This window comes from Sardina pilchardus, chromosome 10 (assembly GCF_963854185.1).
Source record: "Sardina pilchardus chromosome 10, fSarPil1.1, whole genome shotgun sequence".
NCBI lineage: Eukaryota > Metazoa > Chordata > Actinopteri > Clupeiformes > Clupeidae > Sardina > Sardina pilchardus.
Genome location: NC_085003.1, coordinates 10269010 through 10286375, shown reverse-complemented (window position 1 = coordinate 10286375; position 17366 = coordinate 10269010). Strand labels below are relative to the sequence as shown.

The 17366-nt window shown below is 41.4% G+C and overlaps 1 protein-coding gene across 3 annotated transcripts; it reads right to left on the bottom strand.

Annotated features, from left to right (window-relative positions):
* Window positions 1–26: 26 nt before the first annotated feature.
* On the bottom strand, window positions 27–10167 carry il34 (interleukin 34). Of its 3 annotated transcripts, XM_062546661.1 has the most exons (8): window positions 10023–10167; window positions 9253–9445; window positions 8331–8611; window positions 5861–5967; window positions 5313–5390; window positions 4312–4500; window positions 3783–3942; window positions 27–1638 (listed from the first exon to the last, which is right to left on the bottom strand). In XM_062546661.1, the coding sequence occupies exons 3-8, from the start codon at window positions 8368–8370 to the stop codon at window positions 1538–1540; spliced, it is 675 nt and encodes a 224-aa protein (XP_062402645.1). In that variant the 5' UTR covers window positions 8371–8611; window positions 9253–9445; window positions 10023–10167; the 3' UTR covers window positions 27–1537. The 3 variants fall into 3 exon arrangements, with proteins under 3 accessions (XP_062402645.1, XP_062402644.1, XP_062402646.1); XM_062546660.1 differs by lacking the exon at window positions 10023–10167 and having other exon boundaries at window positions 9253–9944; XM_062546662.1 differs by lacking the exon at window positions 10023–10167 and having other exon boundaries at window positions 8331–8499; window positions 9253–9944.
* Window positions 10168–17366: the final 7199 nt, after the last annotated feature.

The following is a 17366-nucleotide window of genomic DNA, read 5'->3' as shown; positions in this document are numbered from 1 at the left end:
GTGAGCAGACAAAGAAGACAGGCCTGTTATGATTCATCTTTTATTCATGTAACATTTTCAACAGTCTATAAAGCGTAAAAAAATAAATAAACGAAACTGTATGGACAAACCTAACAGAAAACATCAAATCATAAACTCTCTTTAGTTCAACAGTACACAGGAAAAAATAGCTGTTAATGATCAAATGCAAAATGCATAAGCTGCTCAGGGGAAGTTCAGAGTTAGAAGCTGAAGTCATAGGTTACTGGGGGGAATTTCCTGACTATGCCAGCAAGTCAGCAACATCTGTATGTAATTTACATAGGGATATAACAAGCCTTTCACGACATCATCACACACACATCACAGGGACAGAGACATTGTTAACCATAGTACAACTGATGTGTTTAAACTTAAGTCTCATTTGTACAAAACATTAATATGGTTAATATAAATATTTGGGAAAGTTCACAGGCCCATTGAGATGAACATGTTTTCTGGGTTGATGCATTACAACACTTTTCAGTTTGTCATCATGTTTCAGTGGCGTACAATCAACAACCATACAATAATTTCAGTAAGTAGCAAACGTACAAGTTTAGGATGACACTTGAAATGACCGTTCAGCATATTGTGTTACGAAAACACCACCAAGCATTTTTATGTTTCTGTGCTAATAAACTGAACATCAATTATGATGATATACCTCAATTACTATGGCACAACAAGCAGCTGAGACAATTATTGTATAAACAACTATGGCAGACTCTTAGGGTACTCCTGGCATTTTGCCATCTGCACTACTTGTATGCCAGCAATCTTTATTTGTGACTGACACCTGAGATAAAAGCACACAGGCTTCGGCCTCCACAGCGTAACACAACAATTTGAATTTGGTCTGTATGTCTATGTGCATGTATGACAATAGGATATTTGTATTTTACAATAGAATTCTTCAATAATAATATGCCAACATAATTAATATTATATATAACAATGTCATTGCCCATATTAGTTTTTTTGCAACTAAACTAATAAATGAAATATAATGTCGCTATGTCAAGTCATTACATTCAGAAATTTCACACAGTAATATTCTATTAAAACTTTTTTGTCATATTTGTTGTGAATTGCAAATCTTTGTGGTGATGCCATAATGAATACAGCTGTGGCCTGAAACATACATTTCCCCAAGTTATGATTCCGCTTCTTTCATATGTTAATTTACACTGTGCTGTTGGCACTTTACCAGTGTCCCTAAAACATGAATCACCACATCTTTGGCTGCTACAGTATCACCCCTTCTCTGAAATTAGTGCCAAAGTTGCCCATCTGCCACATATGAAGTGAATGATGTTGGAATACTGAAACACAAACAGCCCATTCGATCACAAAGGTTACACAGCTCAGAAAAAAACATGCTTGGGTGGGTTGTGAAGACTCCTCAAAGGTACTTTTGGCATCCAGGCCACATTTCCACAGCAACAGGCAAGATGTGCCCAAGCTATCATAAAGTTCAGTTCAGTTCAAGTCCCTTGGCAATGACCACACGTCTCTTTCATTGTCCAGCTTTCCCTGTCGTTATGTCCGTAGAGGAAAGAGGAGGTGTGGGAGTTACTTGGGCCTTCTTCTCGTTCCTCCAGAAAGCCCGTTGGCAGTCTGAGAAAGGTAAAAAAAGAGAGAGTTACAAAACTCATACAGACACTTTCAAACAAACACATTCCATCCAGCATAGTCATAGACGACGGACTGCTGTTTTTTTTTTTTTTTTTTTAGTTCAAGACTGTCACAAGACTTAAGGACTATTTACCTTAGATTAAATTGTACCGATAACAAGCTGGATTAAACAAGAAAAAAAATAAAAGCAGTCACTGGGGCAGGATGTATGACTTAATGGATCCGAACCAACACACACACACACACACACACACACACACACACACACACACACACACACACACACACACACACACACACACACACACACACACACACACACACACACACACACACACACACACACACACACACACACACACACACACACACACACACACACACACAGGCCAGGCTCAGATAAGATATAACTGAAATTCAAATTTTCCCAGCCATGATTAAACTGCACCAGGATCTTAGACTAGCCTGGCTAACACCAGACTTCTCAAATTCCAACTGACGGGAAAAATGGGAATGGATCTGAGGACCCCTCATTTACTTCCGATTTCCAAGGAATGTAACCAGCAACCAATGAAATACAACTTAAACTGGTATAATGAACTATACTATTACTTCTGCAGTTTGAAGAATACACCTGTTTACCCAATTCCAAAGAAAGTGCACATGCATATCGTATAACACTGGCGCCATCAGTGCAGCTATTGGCTGTGTTGAACAGTGCTGCTAACTGTACTCTTCTGTCTGACATCATATTGACCCCTTCACGAGTCTCATCACAGGAAAATGTACACACGTTTCCCATCCCACCTGTTAACGTTGTCTATCCATTCTGTTATCAGCTCAGATTCAGGCAGACGATCACCATTAGCTAAGACTCATTTATTAAGGTAAGGTTTGCGACCCTTTGGTAACAATGACTGTGTGCATACTTTGACATGCTCAACATGCCGGTCTATTAGCTGCGCCAGCTGTCTGACCCCATGCTGGGATACGCATCTGGATGTTTACAAACATTAAAGTGGTCTATAAAGCCTGCCCCATGCCAGATAAGCGGTTCTAATGGGCCTCTAATTGAGTTTTTGGTGATTCGGAAAACAGCTTCAATGGGACGGTCTCCAGAGGGACCTGCATAGCAAATTCAAATTGGCGAACAGGTTCCTCTGGGCTCTCCCGGGCTAAGCCTAAACACATGTTTGTGATGCAATTGTGCATGTGATGCATAGTGAGCCCTGTCCCAGCTTGAATCTGCTCTGCACTGCCAAACTTCCACAGGGCTTGCCATGGCCTGCTTCTTTTTTTGGGGTGGGCCCTCCGTTGACACTCTTTTCACTTACGAGAAGAAACTACACTGACCCCACATGCTGCAGGTTCCTCGAGACAATCTGCCAAGTCTTTACAGAGGCACTCATACTGTAAGCTTCTGTATTATCTGAGGGCTCTGGCTCAGACAGGCCTAGCCTGAGGGAATCCATCTTGGGGATGGATGTGGAGAACACACACTGTGTCAGCATACCCTGACTTGATTGCTGGCTATTACATTCTCCTCCATCCCCCGGATACTCTTATCAGCACAAGTAAATAAGCCTCTGCTTGTATTTGCCCTTGCCCTGATGGTGTGCCTCACACTATTCACAAAAGGATACACATGCATGCAAACACGCCTGTCAAACCTGTTTTCTATCTTTTTTCTAAATGCCCAGTGCTTAGAAAAATAAGCGCAGCACCAAGGGAACAAAGACTTCACAGTGCTTGACAGCAGATAGTGTCTGACAGGGCACCATTCCCTATATACAGTACTTTTTAAGTGGCCTTGTTACAGTCTTTATTGCATAATTAATCAATAACATTAGGCATTACTCAGATTAGTAATCTCTGTCCCCCATAATCCTAAAGCTACTGTTTCTCACCCTATTATATAACATGCTTTATAACGTTATATTTTAAGAACTGTATAACGTGTATTGATATAACAAGCACACAGGGCCACATAAATGCATCAATTACCACCTATAAAACCTGAAACAATGGTTTCAGTGGGTCTCGTGAAAGTCTTATTCTACCCTTGTGCATCACTACAAAAGTATGCTGTGTTGTAAAGAGGCACGATGGCAATTACTGACACTCACAGTCTACAGAAGGGAAGCAACTGTGGAAGACACACAGCATTGTGTGGTAACAGTTGTCCAGCAGGGATTTCGGTGTGGCCTCCGTCCTCCGCTTTCCCAAGGGGGTCGCTAAAGCTTCCCAGATGTTTCCTATTCGTTCTGGCGACTCCCGCGGTTCCCTCTGAAGGGAGAAAGAATAAAAACACTTAGAATTCACACACACATATACACAACGGCAGGCATGCACACATATACACACACCTTCAGACTTCATTAAAGGTCAGAGACATGTGGAGTCAAATGGAAAGCACTGCTATCATGTCAAGAAGTCCACAACATAACCTTTTCCTTAATATCAACCACATCTTCCATAACAAAGATTACAGTAACTAAGACAGACATCAGCTTTGACACTGTAAGGTGACTTAGACCCCTGTGGTAGACGTGAGTCACTGGGGTTTACGAGCTGGAAGCAGCGCAGAAGGGTGAGTGAGAGGTGAGTCGTGTCTGAGGTCGCGGAGTATGCCCGGTGATTAAGGAGATGTCTGACCTGCTCTTTTAAATCAGTGAAAACTTGTTCCACACTGAGGAGGAGCGTCTCCAGGTCAGCTGTATAGTTGTAGGAAGGATGTTTCCTGGGCAGAAGGTTCTTGATCTTCTTCAGAATGCCCAGGTTTACCCTAAGCCACGTCTCCTGCAGATCCACATCTTGCAGGTCTTGATCCTGCAAGTTCCTCCTCTGTGCCAATGCAAAACATGAGACATAATAAAGATAGTTAGGAGAGAGGACTGTAAAGTCAAATGAGGAGTGACAATGATGACAATAAAATGATTGTGTTAAATAAGGAAAACAGAGAGACATTGTGTGAGAGAGAGAAAATGTGTGTGTGTGTGTGTGTGTGTGTGTGTGTGTGTGTGTGTGTGTGTGTGTGTGTGTGTGTGTGTGTGTGTTTTATATGCCTACATGTCTTAAATGTGCTGCATTTGATCAAACAAATCGTCTCAACCCCGGGATAATAAAGCATGTTCTGACTTTGACTTTGAGAGGGAGGGAGTGAAAGGTGGGAGAGGTTGAGGATACTGCTTTTGAAGACGGAAGAGTGAGTCTGAGATGATTGTGTTTAATAAGGAAAACAGAGAGACATTGTGTGAGAGAGAGAGAGAATGTGTGTGTGTGTGTGTGTGTGTGTTTTATATGCCTACATGTCTTAAATGTGCTGCATTTGATCAAACAAATCGTCTCAACCCCGGGATAATAAAGCATGTTTTGACTTTGACTTTGAGAGGGAGGGAGTAAAAGGTGGGAGAGGTTGAGGATACTGCTTTTGAAGACGGAAGAGTGAGTCTGAGATGATTGTGTTAAATAAGGAAAACAGAGAGACATTGTGTGAGAGAGAGAGAATGTGTGTGTGTGTGTGTGTGTGTGTGTGTGTGTGTGTGTGTGTGTGTGTGTGTGAGAGGGAGGGAGTGAAAGGTGGGAGAGGTTGAGGATACTGCTTTTGAAGACGGAAGAGTGAGTCAACAAAATATCTGGGTCAGCAAATCACTCACCAGTCTGCTGACATTCCTCAGCTTGAAGACCTCCTCATAATGAATCTTAATGGTGAAGTTGATGGGCATGTTGTGCCTCTGAAAGACCAGGATTCATGGTTAGCCCTTAGTTGTTACTCACACATAAAAAGAAAGTCATTTCCATTTGTAACAGCAAAACAGTCCTCCCACTCAACCCAACTCTACCAGTCATAACCCATTCAACTCCATCCACCACTTCCTGACTCTCTCTGGCCACCCTATGCATTCTTCTCACGTGCGCATATGCTTCACACGATACAGTGCTTCATCTGTCTATTCTCCAAGCCTTTGTAATCTTACCACTGTTATAGTCATCTTTACTACTGTAAAAATGTGGATGCTTACATGCTAAATTCTGCATTGTGCACGTCATCAACTGAACCCTAATCTGTTGCCTGCACTGAGCAGTACTGTTGTTGTTGCTACTGTTTCTGCTGCATGTACAGTATGTTTGATACAATAAATCAATATATGAAATACAACTATACAGCAGGAAGAGAAACTGAGTTAAACATCATTTTACTCACCATAAAGTGTACTCTCTCTTTAAAAACCAGGCTGCTGTTCATTACTTTCACAGCTCTGCATAGCTGCTGCATCTCCACTGTTAACACAGACTGTGCCAAAACCAGACCTGCAGAGAACAGAAAGGTACAGTACAGTTATTTAAGTTTCTTTTGCATTCAAATGTGCTGTAAATAGTTTCACCATTTCTTGAACAAATGCAAGCATGTAAGCCGCTGAGAGCTAGACCTAGCAAGCAAGGCAGCCCACCAATACTCTGACTGTCAGGTGGGAAGCATGGAGGTTATCTCTGTAGGGTTAGAACAGACTGATCCAGAGACTATTTCCCTTTCTTGACCCCCTACATCTGTGTCTGCAATCACAACATGAAGACTGCCATAAGAAATGTAATGACTTAAAAGCATGCTATGCCCAGGGCTGAAAGGAACATGAAGTAACTCCCTAGCAAGATATCTGGTATTTCTGGCACTGGCTACAAAGTGTGGTTGATGGAAGCAAAAACAATGTTATGGTAAGGAGTCATAATGCTTTGTTTTATGTTTATCTGTATTGTCTGCTGGCATGTTTATATATATATACAGTATATATATATGTATATATAAAGATACAGAATATTTTGACATTTTACCATTGTATTTAAACTACAACAGCTATATAGTATCACAAAAGCAATACATAGCCATGTTAGGCAATACAAGATAGATCCATTACAAAACAGCATAAAGTGAAACCACAATGAGAGAAGGTATACGGCCGAGTGGTACAGTGTATCCTGGCAAAAAAATGTCTGGACATGCCTGCATTCGCCTCGTGTGTTTTTTACACTAACCAGACGTTCTTGGAGTGCCCACAAAGAAAAAAGGGACCAGAAATAAATACTGAATAAACACCTTCTAGCCATGAAAGCCACAGAACAATAACCTCCCTCCAGATCCTCTACTGAAATCGCACATGTGGTTGGGAAGTGAGAGACAGGCACTGCACAACGTGGTCAGGAACAGCTCGACAAAATGGTCTTGTTAAGTGGGCATTCTGCATGGGAAAGACAAAGACTTGACCCCGGGAGTATTGACTCTGACCGACAAGCATTTAAGTGGCGGCGTCTATTTTCATCTGATTGCTCTTTCCCATTCTTTCCTTTTCTTTTTCCCCCATTCTTATTTTGTCACGATAAGTGCTTGTAACGACACAGCAGAAAGAGCGAGAGCGAGAGCAAGAAAGAGAGAGAGAGAGAGAGCGAGCGCGAGAGAGAGAGAGAGAGATGTAGACAGGCGGAGGGGCAGTCAACTGTCACTCTGCTGCACAGTGCCATGTGGTTGGCCCCCGGTGGTCAGGAGGAGGAGGGAGAAAAGGAAGATCAGCAAAGTGGCCGAGACCGACCACCACACTTTGCCGAGGCCAGGCGAGACGGTTGGGCCACAGCACCCCCGTGCAACTCCCCCATCATTCACCCTCTCTCACCCTCTGTGCTTCCCCTCGTTATTTTTCAGCATCTCTCTCTTTCTCTCGCTCGCTCTCTCTCTCTCTCTACTTTGACACATCACATCTCATCATCGTTTTCTGCCTGACGGCCATCTCTGGCATAGAATCTGTGTTCATGTTCAGGATGTGGTTAGGCCACTGAAAAGGTGTTTAACCGCTGTGTTCTTCACTGAGACCAAAAACCAAACATACGTGCACAATGTTCTTCGCCGTCTACTTTCGCTTTTTTACTTGAAATTCGCAGAAGATGCTCGGCCGTTGTTTGAGCTATCGGTCATTGCCCTCTCTTGCTTGCTTTAAAGAAATCCTTCTTTTGAGCTACTCCGTATGTCTAGTTAGCTCTTTATTCTTAGTGTGTTTTATGGCAATAGAGGCCAATTAGACTGCCCATCTATTTAGAGTTTGCAGTCACATCTTTGTGATGTGATGCCACGACATGACTTTCTAAACCTATTATCTTGAAATCTGTCAGCAAACACGGAAATATATCCTCATTAATAGCCCCCCTACACTACACAAACACACACACACGCGCGCCGCACACACACACACACACACACACACACACACACACGCACACACACACACACACACACACACACACACACACACACACACACACGCACACACATACACACACACACACCATGTCACATCATGTCAAGTCAAGCTTATATAGCACATTTCACAAAGGATATGCGTTCAAACTTCTTCCCAGTCAGAAACCAAGTCACACACTGACTCCACGGATTCCCACACCAATATGTCTAAGGTCAATCGGACATGCTCAATAGTGCCTGCTCCAATCCATCTCTCCCTGTCATTCCTCCTCCTCACATGCTACATTAATCCCTCACTTCTCCCTCTCCCTTTCTATTTCTCTCTCTCTTTTTTTCTCTCTCTCTCTCTCTCTCGCACACACACACACACACACACACACACACACACACACACACACATTTACACACACAGATAGAGAGGCTGTCTTACCAAACAACCAGCCAAGGACCCATACTCCTGACCAGGCCATACTTCCAGTGAGGTGTGTTCGTCTCTCAGCAGGTAGTCCTTGGAGATGCTGGGGACTGCTTGTTCCCTCTCAGCCCAACAGTTTACCAGACCCCTACTGCCACTCTCTTCCCTGCAGCCTCTGCAGACACTGATGGAGAGGAGGACCAGAGATCACTTTAAGGGCCACATGTGTGGCTACGTGGGAGCACTCTTCCTTCCGTCTCTCTTCCTTCCTCTTCTCTCTCACCTCTGAAAACAGACTGGTTGAAAACCCAACAAGATTAGCTGGCTTACAAGATGACAGTTGGGTCACTGCACTGTGGTTTCCTTTTTTGAATCAGCTGCATCTTGGGACTACTTAAGAGTTGTTTGCATCAGTTTGTTTGTATCCACACATAAACATGCATACCTTATGAAAACATTTTAAGATCAATTCAATTACATCTGAGTGCACAGACTCCTCAGCATCCCGAGTCGGCTCTAAATATTTAAACATTAAGCCACGTTCCCTTAGGATAATTCAGGGGGTTCTCTCTTCTCTCCTTACATATCATGATGGGTCCGAACTAATTGTTTCTGTTATTTGAGGAAAATCAATTGGGGAAGACACAGACTAACACTAAAACACGCTTCTTTATCTGTATGGTAGCCTAAGTCTACGTTTAAATGAATCGGCTGTAAATACGAGCTGTCAACTGCTACAGTATCTGCCACTGCGCATAGACGCCTCAGCATAAAACCATAGCTGGAACTTGCGCGAAATTAAATCTATGACCTCAGTGAATAAATTTGTCTGGTGAGTCGCCAGCGAAGTGCCTAGTTGCGCAAAAGATCAGAGCGCTCAATTTGACAACGACATGAAACTTAACATAGACAGAAAAGAATAGCAACAGATACATACCCGGCAGTGAAATATTAGGCTATTCAGAAATACATCCTTATGGCTTCTGCTTAAACCAAACGAGTTCGGCGATTTGCGTTAGCTCTTCAGCAGCAACGTGTCTGAGCCATGCTGGTCGTCACTTAGGCTACATGTATGCTGCTAGCTCTTCTGTCAAAGATTCCTGAAGGGTTGGAAATTCCCAACTCCACCTCTGTAACAAACGTAACAAAACCACTTAATTCTGAAAGAATAAGCGCTAAAACCACCAACCGCTAGACTAGAAGTAGATCCGATGCAACTCTATCCGCACATGATCGCCAAGGTCAGCTACGCATACGAAGTTGCACTGTGGTTTAATATAAAATGACGATTTACTTTCACTTTCGGTCATATTCATTATTCATTTTAGGGATTATCTTTATGCCAACAGATAAGACTATTATGGAAAACTAGTATCTTGCACACTGTGAGCACATTTAAACTGTCTGACAACTGAATCATAGCAAAATAATTATATTACGTGCAATATAGGCTACCGCAACAATTCGTCATACACTGTCAATCTAAACTAATAACTACTAGTATTCACTGCACTTCGGGGTAGGTTATTATGCTAGAGTCAGGGACCACAAAACTTGATGCACACATCACAATCAGATCAAGTAACTTCCCACTGGACTAACTCATCCCTTCTGTGGCAAGCTGTCCCGCCGCAACGCCTCCATAGTTGCCCTCCATCCTCCTACCACGGTTTCAGAGGTGAACAAGAATGATAAGAATACTCTTACTTCTGAGACGAACATAACCAAACTAATTGGTTGGGAAAGATCGTATTCCCATCAGCAGTTTTGCAACAGGCAGTAGTCAGTGAGTTCAATCATCATTCATCTGTTTAGAGGTCTGCGCGGGACAGATCTTTCAGTCCCGCAACATTCTGCCTCTCTCCAGCTCGCAAATATATTTGTTAGTCTCGCTCCCGCCCGCATCTGTAATAGTATTAAGTCCCGCTACCGCCCGCAAAATCCCGCAGGATATGCAGGAGGGATATTATTCAGTTTTGCCCTCTATCTCACAAAATAATCACTTGAAACACAAGTAGCCTAAATAACCTACACTGTCAGATTTTAAGCGTCTTGATTCTGGATGTAGGCTGTCACACAGCTAGGCCTATATGATACGTGGCATCTGTTCTTTAGAAGGGCACTGATTATACTTGACATCTGAAGTAGCCCATCCTTTCTTTATCATGCTTTCGATAACTACAGAGCAGCAGGGGGATTATAGCTCATGTGGCCTAGGCCTGAACGTCAACATCCGTCAGTAAGGCTGCTCAAACCGCCTTTTTCCAACGTGCCTACCACAATATCCAACTGAACTATATAGTCCTACACTACTTAAATCATTTATACATGTAAGTTTACGCATTGTCTACATTTAATTTGCGGGCGTGCAGTGCGTCGGGTCACGCGGGACTCCCGCGAGAGTGCAGACCTCTACATCTGACCTCCACCCCTATCCAAAATCTGACCTAATTCCCGCTAAAGCGCAATGAACCTTTCCAGGCAAACTGCACATGCATCTGTCTAATTTAACAAGCGCCGAAGTCCAACTCAAATCGATTAATCGTTTTAATCTGAGACGTAGCCTAATTGCAACAGAGCCATCTCAATTCGGTAAATTCCCACCTATCAAATCTTAATAGCCTATATTTGTCGAAATAAAGTCTAGGCTACGCAGCCTTCCCCAAACAACCCCTGAGTTTTGGGGGAAGTTATTGTAGCGCACGGTGCACCACCCCCCCAACAAATTGGATAAAACACACCATATGCTGGCTTAAACTGTATGACATCAGGAGGGGAAATCCCAACGGAAAACACAGGAGTATCCTAAAAGTTTTCCTTATCAGCCGTCCGTCATCCAATAGACCCGTTTCTCTCCGAAAGTCAGCTGGGCTGGGCTGGGCTGGACTTTCCCCATTCAATAAAAAAATCCGCATTGTTATTGCCATGAGCATGTTGACAGATCCCCTAGTTGGCCATTAGTAGGGGACACTTACCCTCAGACCGTCTGATACCCATCTGGTCCATAACATCCCGACAGTCATGATGAAACAGCTATGGAATAGCCATAACAAGGCCCTGCTATATATTAACAAAAAAGTGATGGTGCTAACAGATGTTAACCATCAGTTTATTACATCAGTAGATATTCAAGTAGGCTACGACCTTGCATATTTGAAGTAGCCTAGGATTCACCTAAACTGAGGACAAAATGAGACAAAAAAAACTAGTGTGTGGTGTGCAGTGAGTTACACATGATGAGAGCATGAAATCATGAAAACCAACATGCCATGGAAACTAAGCGCACCCCTATCAAAGACAAACCTGTTGAGTAACCTACTTTGAAAGGTGACATAAGGAGTTGAAGACTTCTCCAATGTGATGCTAAATATCAGCACGTTCCAAACATAGACCTAGAGGCACTTTGTCTCACCATTTAGCTCATCTTGAACAGCAAAAATATCGGTTGTGACTAAATGAACATGGAAAATTGTGGGTCTTAAAACCAGTCTAGTTAAGAGCCACTGACATATATAATCAAACATGTGAAACCACATCAATCAACTCATGTCTGGACATCCAGTAGGAAAATGGTAGCCTATGAAGATGTCACTGATCAGCAGATCCTTCCCCCAAAACACTTTTTCTGATTGATTGTGAGTTCATGGGGGGGAAAGCCTTTAGAACCTCCTGATTGATACTGTAACTCATGTATGACCATTGCTTGACTAAGCTGACCATCCTGTTCACCGCATGGGCTATCTATAATTAGCCTATAGTAGATGATTTCCAATTACAGTGGATGATTTCTTGAACTCAAAAATACAAACAAATCCTCCACTCTGCTCTCTGTATGGTGGTGCCCTAAATTAAAATAGATCTTGATATAATGTTGAAATATTAGGCTATTTATTTAATTGATTAACATTTGAATTATTTATGTATGTTGTATAGGTTGGATGCTGTGTTAAACACTTATATCTCCTTGGGGATAAATAAAGTACATCTATCTATCTATCTATCTATCTATCTATCTATCTATCTATCTATTTATCATCATCATTCAAGGCCTTTAGTCCCACAACAGAGTTCCAGTTAGTATACAGTACCCTCCAGAATTATTGGCACCCTTGGTAAAAGTTGACTAAAAATAGGTCTAAAAAATAATCTTTAGGTGATTTATTGTACTCCCACAATGAAAACAATGAGGAAAAATATACCCTGCAAGGCCAGCAAATTTATTTTGAGAAAAAAGGAAAATCTCATAAAGAAATAAATATTTTTAACAAAAACACATTGCTCACAATTATTGGCACCCCTGAAACATATTATGTACAAACTTTAACAGGAGCATTTTCCTATGTAAATGCAACTTTTTAAAGTAAATCAGAGTGTCCGTGAACTTTCAGAAGTAGTTCATGACGTTCTTTTTCACTATGGTATGAAAATGACGTCACTCAGAGGCTAAATCCTCTAGTCATTTTTCATCATTGGAGAGACAAGAGAATACACTAAATTGAAATGAAAAGAAAGTGTGTTAACATTTGTAAGTAAGAGAATGTCAATGAAAACTAGGTATTTTGTTGAAAATGCCTATATTTCCAGTTAAAATGATGATTAAAAGGTTCTAATCATCTGGAAATGTGGCAAACATGCTTGGACAAAGACCCATGGCTATTTTGCCCCCACGTACAGTACAGAGGATGGTATGATAGGCAAAAAATTCCATAAGAACCACTGTTGCGAGTTACAGACAAAGCTATCATCTTGGGGTCACCAAGTCCCCCACAAAAATCTTCAAAAGTGACCTCACTGCTAATAGATTATTTAGACAGCATGTCAGGTTAACGCCACTCCAGTCATTTAATGAACAATGTAAAGGGCAGGAGTTACTGAATGGTACCATGACATGTCTGGGAGTGTGGTCTATTGCCAGATGAAAGGAAAATTGTGCTCTTTTGCTAAACACACTTATGGTGTCTTTGGCATACAGTACATAGAAGAATGACTATACTAAAAAGAATCACATGCCTAATCAGAATTATGGTGGAGGGGCTGTGCTATTGTGGGGCTGTTTTAATTCCCAAAGGCTTTTGGAACCTAATTAAGGTGCATGGTATCATCAACACCAAGAAAAACCTGAACATTTTCAAAGGAAATCAAACAATCTCTGCCAAGGCCCTAAAAGTTGGTCATGATTGGACCATTCATCAGGTCAATGAACCAAAACAAATGTCCAGATCAAAACAAATATGGTTTACTGAACACAAAATCAAGCTTCAGACATTGCCATTGCAGTCCCCTGATCTAAACTCCATAGAAAAACAGTGGGATGAGTCAAAGAGGAGAATGCACAAGTGTGGACCTAGCAATCTGGACGATCTGGGGAGGTTTTGTAAAGATGAATGGTCTTAAATCCCTTACTTTGTATTCTCAATCTTTATGGGGTGTCAGAGAAGAATATTACACGCTGTTTTATTGACAAAGGGAGGTTTAAGAAGGTATTACAAGTAGGGGTGCCAATAACTGTGAGTGACGTGTTTTTGTTAAAAATATTTATTTCTTTATGAGATTTTCCTTTTTCTCAGAATAAATTTGCTTCCCTTGCAGGGTGTATTTTTCCTCATTGTTTTCATTGTGGGAGTACAATAAATCACCTAAAGATTATTTTTTAAACCTATTTTTAGTCAACTTTTACCAAGGGTGCCAATAATTCTGGAGGGTACTGTATATACTTTTTTGATCCTGTGAGGGAAATTTACGGTAGTCTCTGCATTTATCCCAATTTGTGAATTAGTGAACACACACAGCATTCAGTAAATACACAGTGAGGTGAAGCACACACTAACCCAGAGCAGTGAGCTGCCTGCTCAATGGCGGTGCTCGCAGTGAGGTGTTAGGGCACCTCAGCCATGGACTGGTCGGGGATCGAACCAGCAACCTTCCAGTTACAAGCTCGAAGCCCTAACCAGCGGCGGTTCTAGACTGAATTACTCCCCGGGCGAGATCCCCCACGAGTGCCCCTAAAAATGTATAGTGAGACACTATAACTGTCATTTTAAAGCAACAACAGGCAATTCTGCACAAATAAGCAGAACAGAGAACAATATTCACTATACATGAAGTGGCAAATAGGCCTATATAACTTACAATCATGGAAAAAGACTGCTTACAGCACTCCCAAATGACAATGAGGTAATTCTGCGTGGTAGCACACATGACGTGCACACATGATGAATCTCTATAATATCTTTTTTTACTGCATTGCAATGAACAAAGTAAAGGCAAACAAATGTGGATGCAATATGAGCAGCGGCGGTTCTAGACTGAATTACTCCCCGGGCCAGATCCCCCACGAGCGCCCCTAAAAAGTTTTTTGCTATCTCAAAACCGTATTATGAACGTGCCTTGCCATAGAGAAACACATGATAACGTTGGATTATGAACATACTATTATGCCACACAAAAACATGGGGTAAGTGGGGCTAAATGAAGTGATCATTTTGCTGTCACTTTGTCTGTTGTATGGCCTAAGGTTGTATTTGGTATCTCTGGATAGCTCTAGCTCGGCAACAACGGGATAGTCTATCCAGTGCTAGTTGTAGATCAGTGGGAACGAATCTCAAGGACTGAGCATCGAGGATCGAGGAGGGATGTTGAGAGAGGCCTACTGAACATCCACAACATGCCAACAAAAGCCCAGTTGCTACTTTAAAGAGGCCAACCATAATGTAGCATCACTACAATATGTTGGTATAGAAGCTTCGAAATACCCAAGAAGAGGTGGGGATATGGACAACTTGCATACCTATGATAGTTTAGGATACTAACTGGAACTCTGTTGTAGGATTAAATGCCTTGAATGATGATGTTTACTTAGGATCTAAGATATGCGATTAAGATATGTGTCATAGTCTCTAATATTGGTATCATAATGTCTAAGGTCTAGAGATTATTCTCATACCTGTGGAGATTTTGCAACATTCTGCTTATACATGAAAAGATCACTTTCTAGCTATAAGTCTTGATGGTGCGTCTAGATGATTGTATGCTATACAGGTCCCTGTTGAAACTCTGTGTCAAGTATTTTGTATATTTGAGTTTGTTATATTGTATTTATACAATGTATGTTCCTAAATATTGAATTACTATTGTGGTGGTAGACGATGTATGTGTCAATGCATTGTGAATCCCTGTACATACGGGTAACGTGACTTATGACCTATTTAAAACGGTGCTGGTCTTTGTCTGTACAAGTCTGATGAGGAGGCAAAGTGCTCAAAACGTCACTTTGGGGATTGACTTTTGGCTGCTCCTTAATTTGGAGGTGCGCACATTCCCAAACTCATATCTCAGCAACCCTTTCATGTATCAAAACCAAAATCAGTACATGCACGCAAGACCCCACTAGGAGGACGCTCAAGAAATGTGGTGACCTGACTCTAGGGGACGCTGCAATTAGGAAAAATGCTATTTGACCTGTAGCTGCCGTTATGTTTAGAATTAAAATGTACTAGCCTGAAACAGGCAAACCTGAGACGTCAATGTAATTGATCCGGGCCGCCATATTGAATTTGAACACTAAAACATATTTTCAGGTCACATTTGTCCGATCTTCACAAAACTCGATACAGATGATCTTCAGACCAAATCTCAAAGTTGTGCTTTTTGTAGCCATTTCTAAAATGGTTCACTTGTAACTGGCAATTGAGATTAAGCTAAATACAGTTGCTTCCATTAGTTGGATACATACACATTGTTTCATTGATACATATTATTGTGAGGTTACAGGAACGTTGACCTTTGTCCAATCTAAATAAGTCATCCATAAGCAACAGTGACCTTTTGACCTCTAATCTCTCACCAGCTCCTCTGGAAGTCCAACATGAACGTTTGTACCAAATTTGATTTGATTTTAAATTTTCAGGCTAAATCCCAATCTCTTCCCTCATCCACAGTTTGATGCTTTGTGTGTACTTAGGGCTGTCCCACTGCAAAATTGTGAATTGTCTTTCTGTGCCTCTTTCGGAAATCAGCATCTATGCACACTTTAGTCAAGTTAATTACTTCAAATTCAGAGTGTTGTGACGTGAAACGGACACGATAACATGGTTGAAACATTAGGGCGTAGACCTTAAGGATAGATTGTGATTTTAGCCTCAGTGTCCTGAGAATGGGACATACATGAGGTCACAGTGAGCTTCATTTTTGATCTTGGACTACAAAAATCGAATCAGAGCATCATTGAGTCCAAGGTGAACATTTGAGTTAAATTTGAAGATTTTTTCTCAAGGCATTCCTAAACTGTTTAAAAGAATACGAGGTCATCCACAATGTTATAGTCTAGGACACATTACTGCTGCCTGAAAGCGAGTACTGAGACTGAGAAACCCGAGCTTCTATCCACAGCCTGTACTCATCCTGAAAGAAGACTGTAGCTGGGACACACAACATGATAATACCAGTCAATTCCCTTTAGACGTGCTCATCAACTTGCATCAAATTAGCATAACTATTTACTTTACATTTATGCATACATGTAACAGTAACACTGATCTTCTAGCCTATGTATTTACTTTGTTTTATATTTGTCAACACTAATTATGATGAGAAACCAATTCATCTTCCCTAAATCAGGGAAACAGATGTGAGCAAAATGAGGTCAGTAGGAAACACACCAGATTAAGAGTTAATGTGGTTAATTATCAACATTTGCAACTAAATAAAGACCACCAAAATGCAGCTGCATAAACAAATGTCTCAAGTACCCTATTTTGTGAAATCATTTCCTGTGTCCGGAAATGTACACCTGATGGCTTTTATCCCCCAAATCAACTGGTCCAGCAAGATTGAGGTAATTTAGAAACTTGATAGTGCACTTTTTTTTTTTTTTTTGCAACACAATTTGTGTTCCAAATTTGTTTGTTATGAAGTTCACAATTCACCAACACAAGCACAACATTCAGGCTTCGTCCCTGGTCATTAAACAAGTAATATTTCACCAATGGATAATGTGTTTAAACACTGCTCTGCAGGCTCAGCTTAATGTGTTCAGAAGATCAAGGCGAGCTC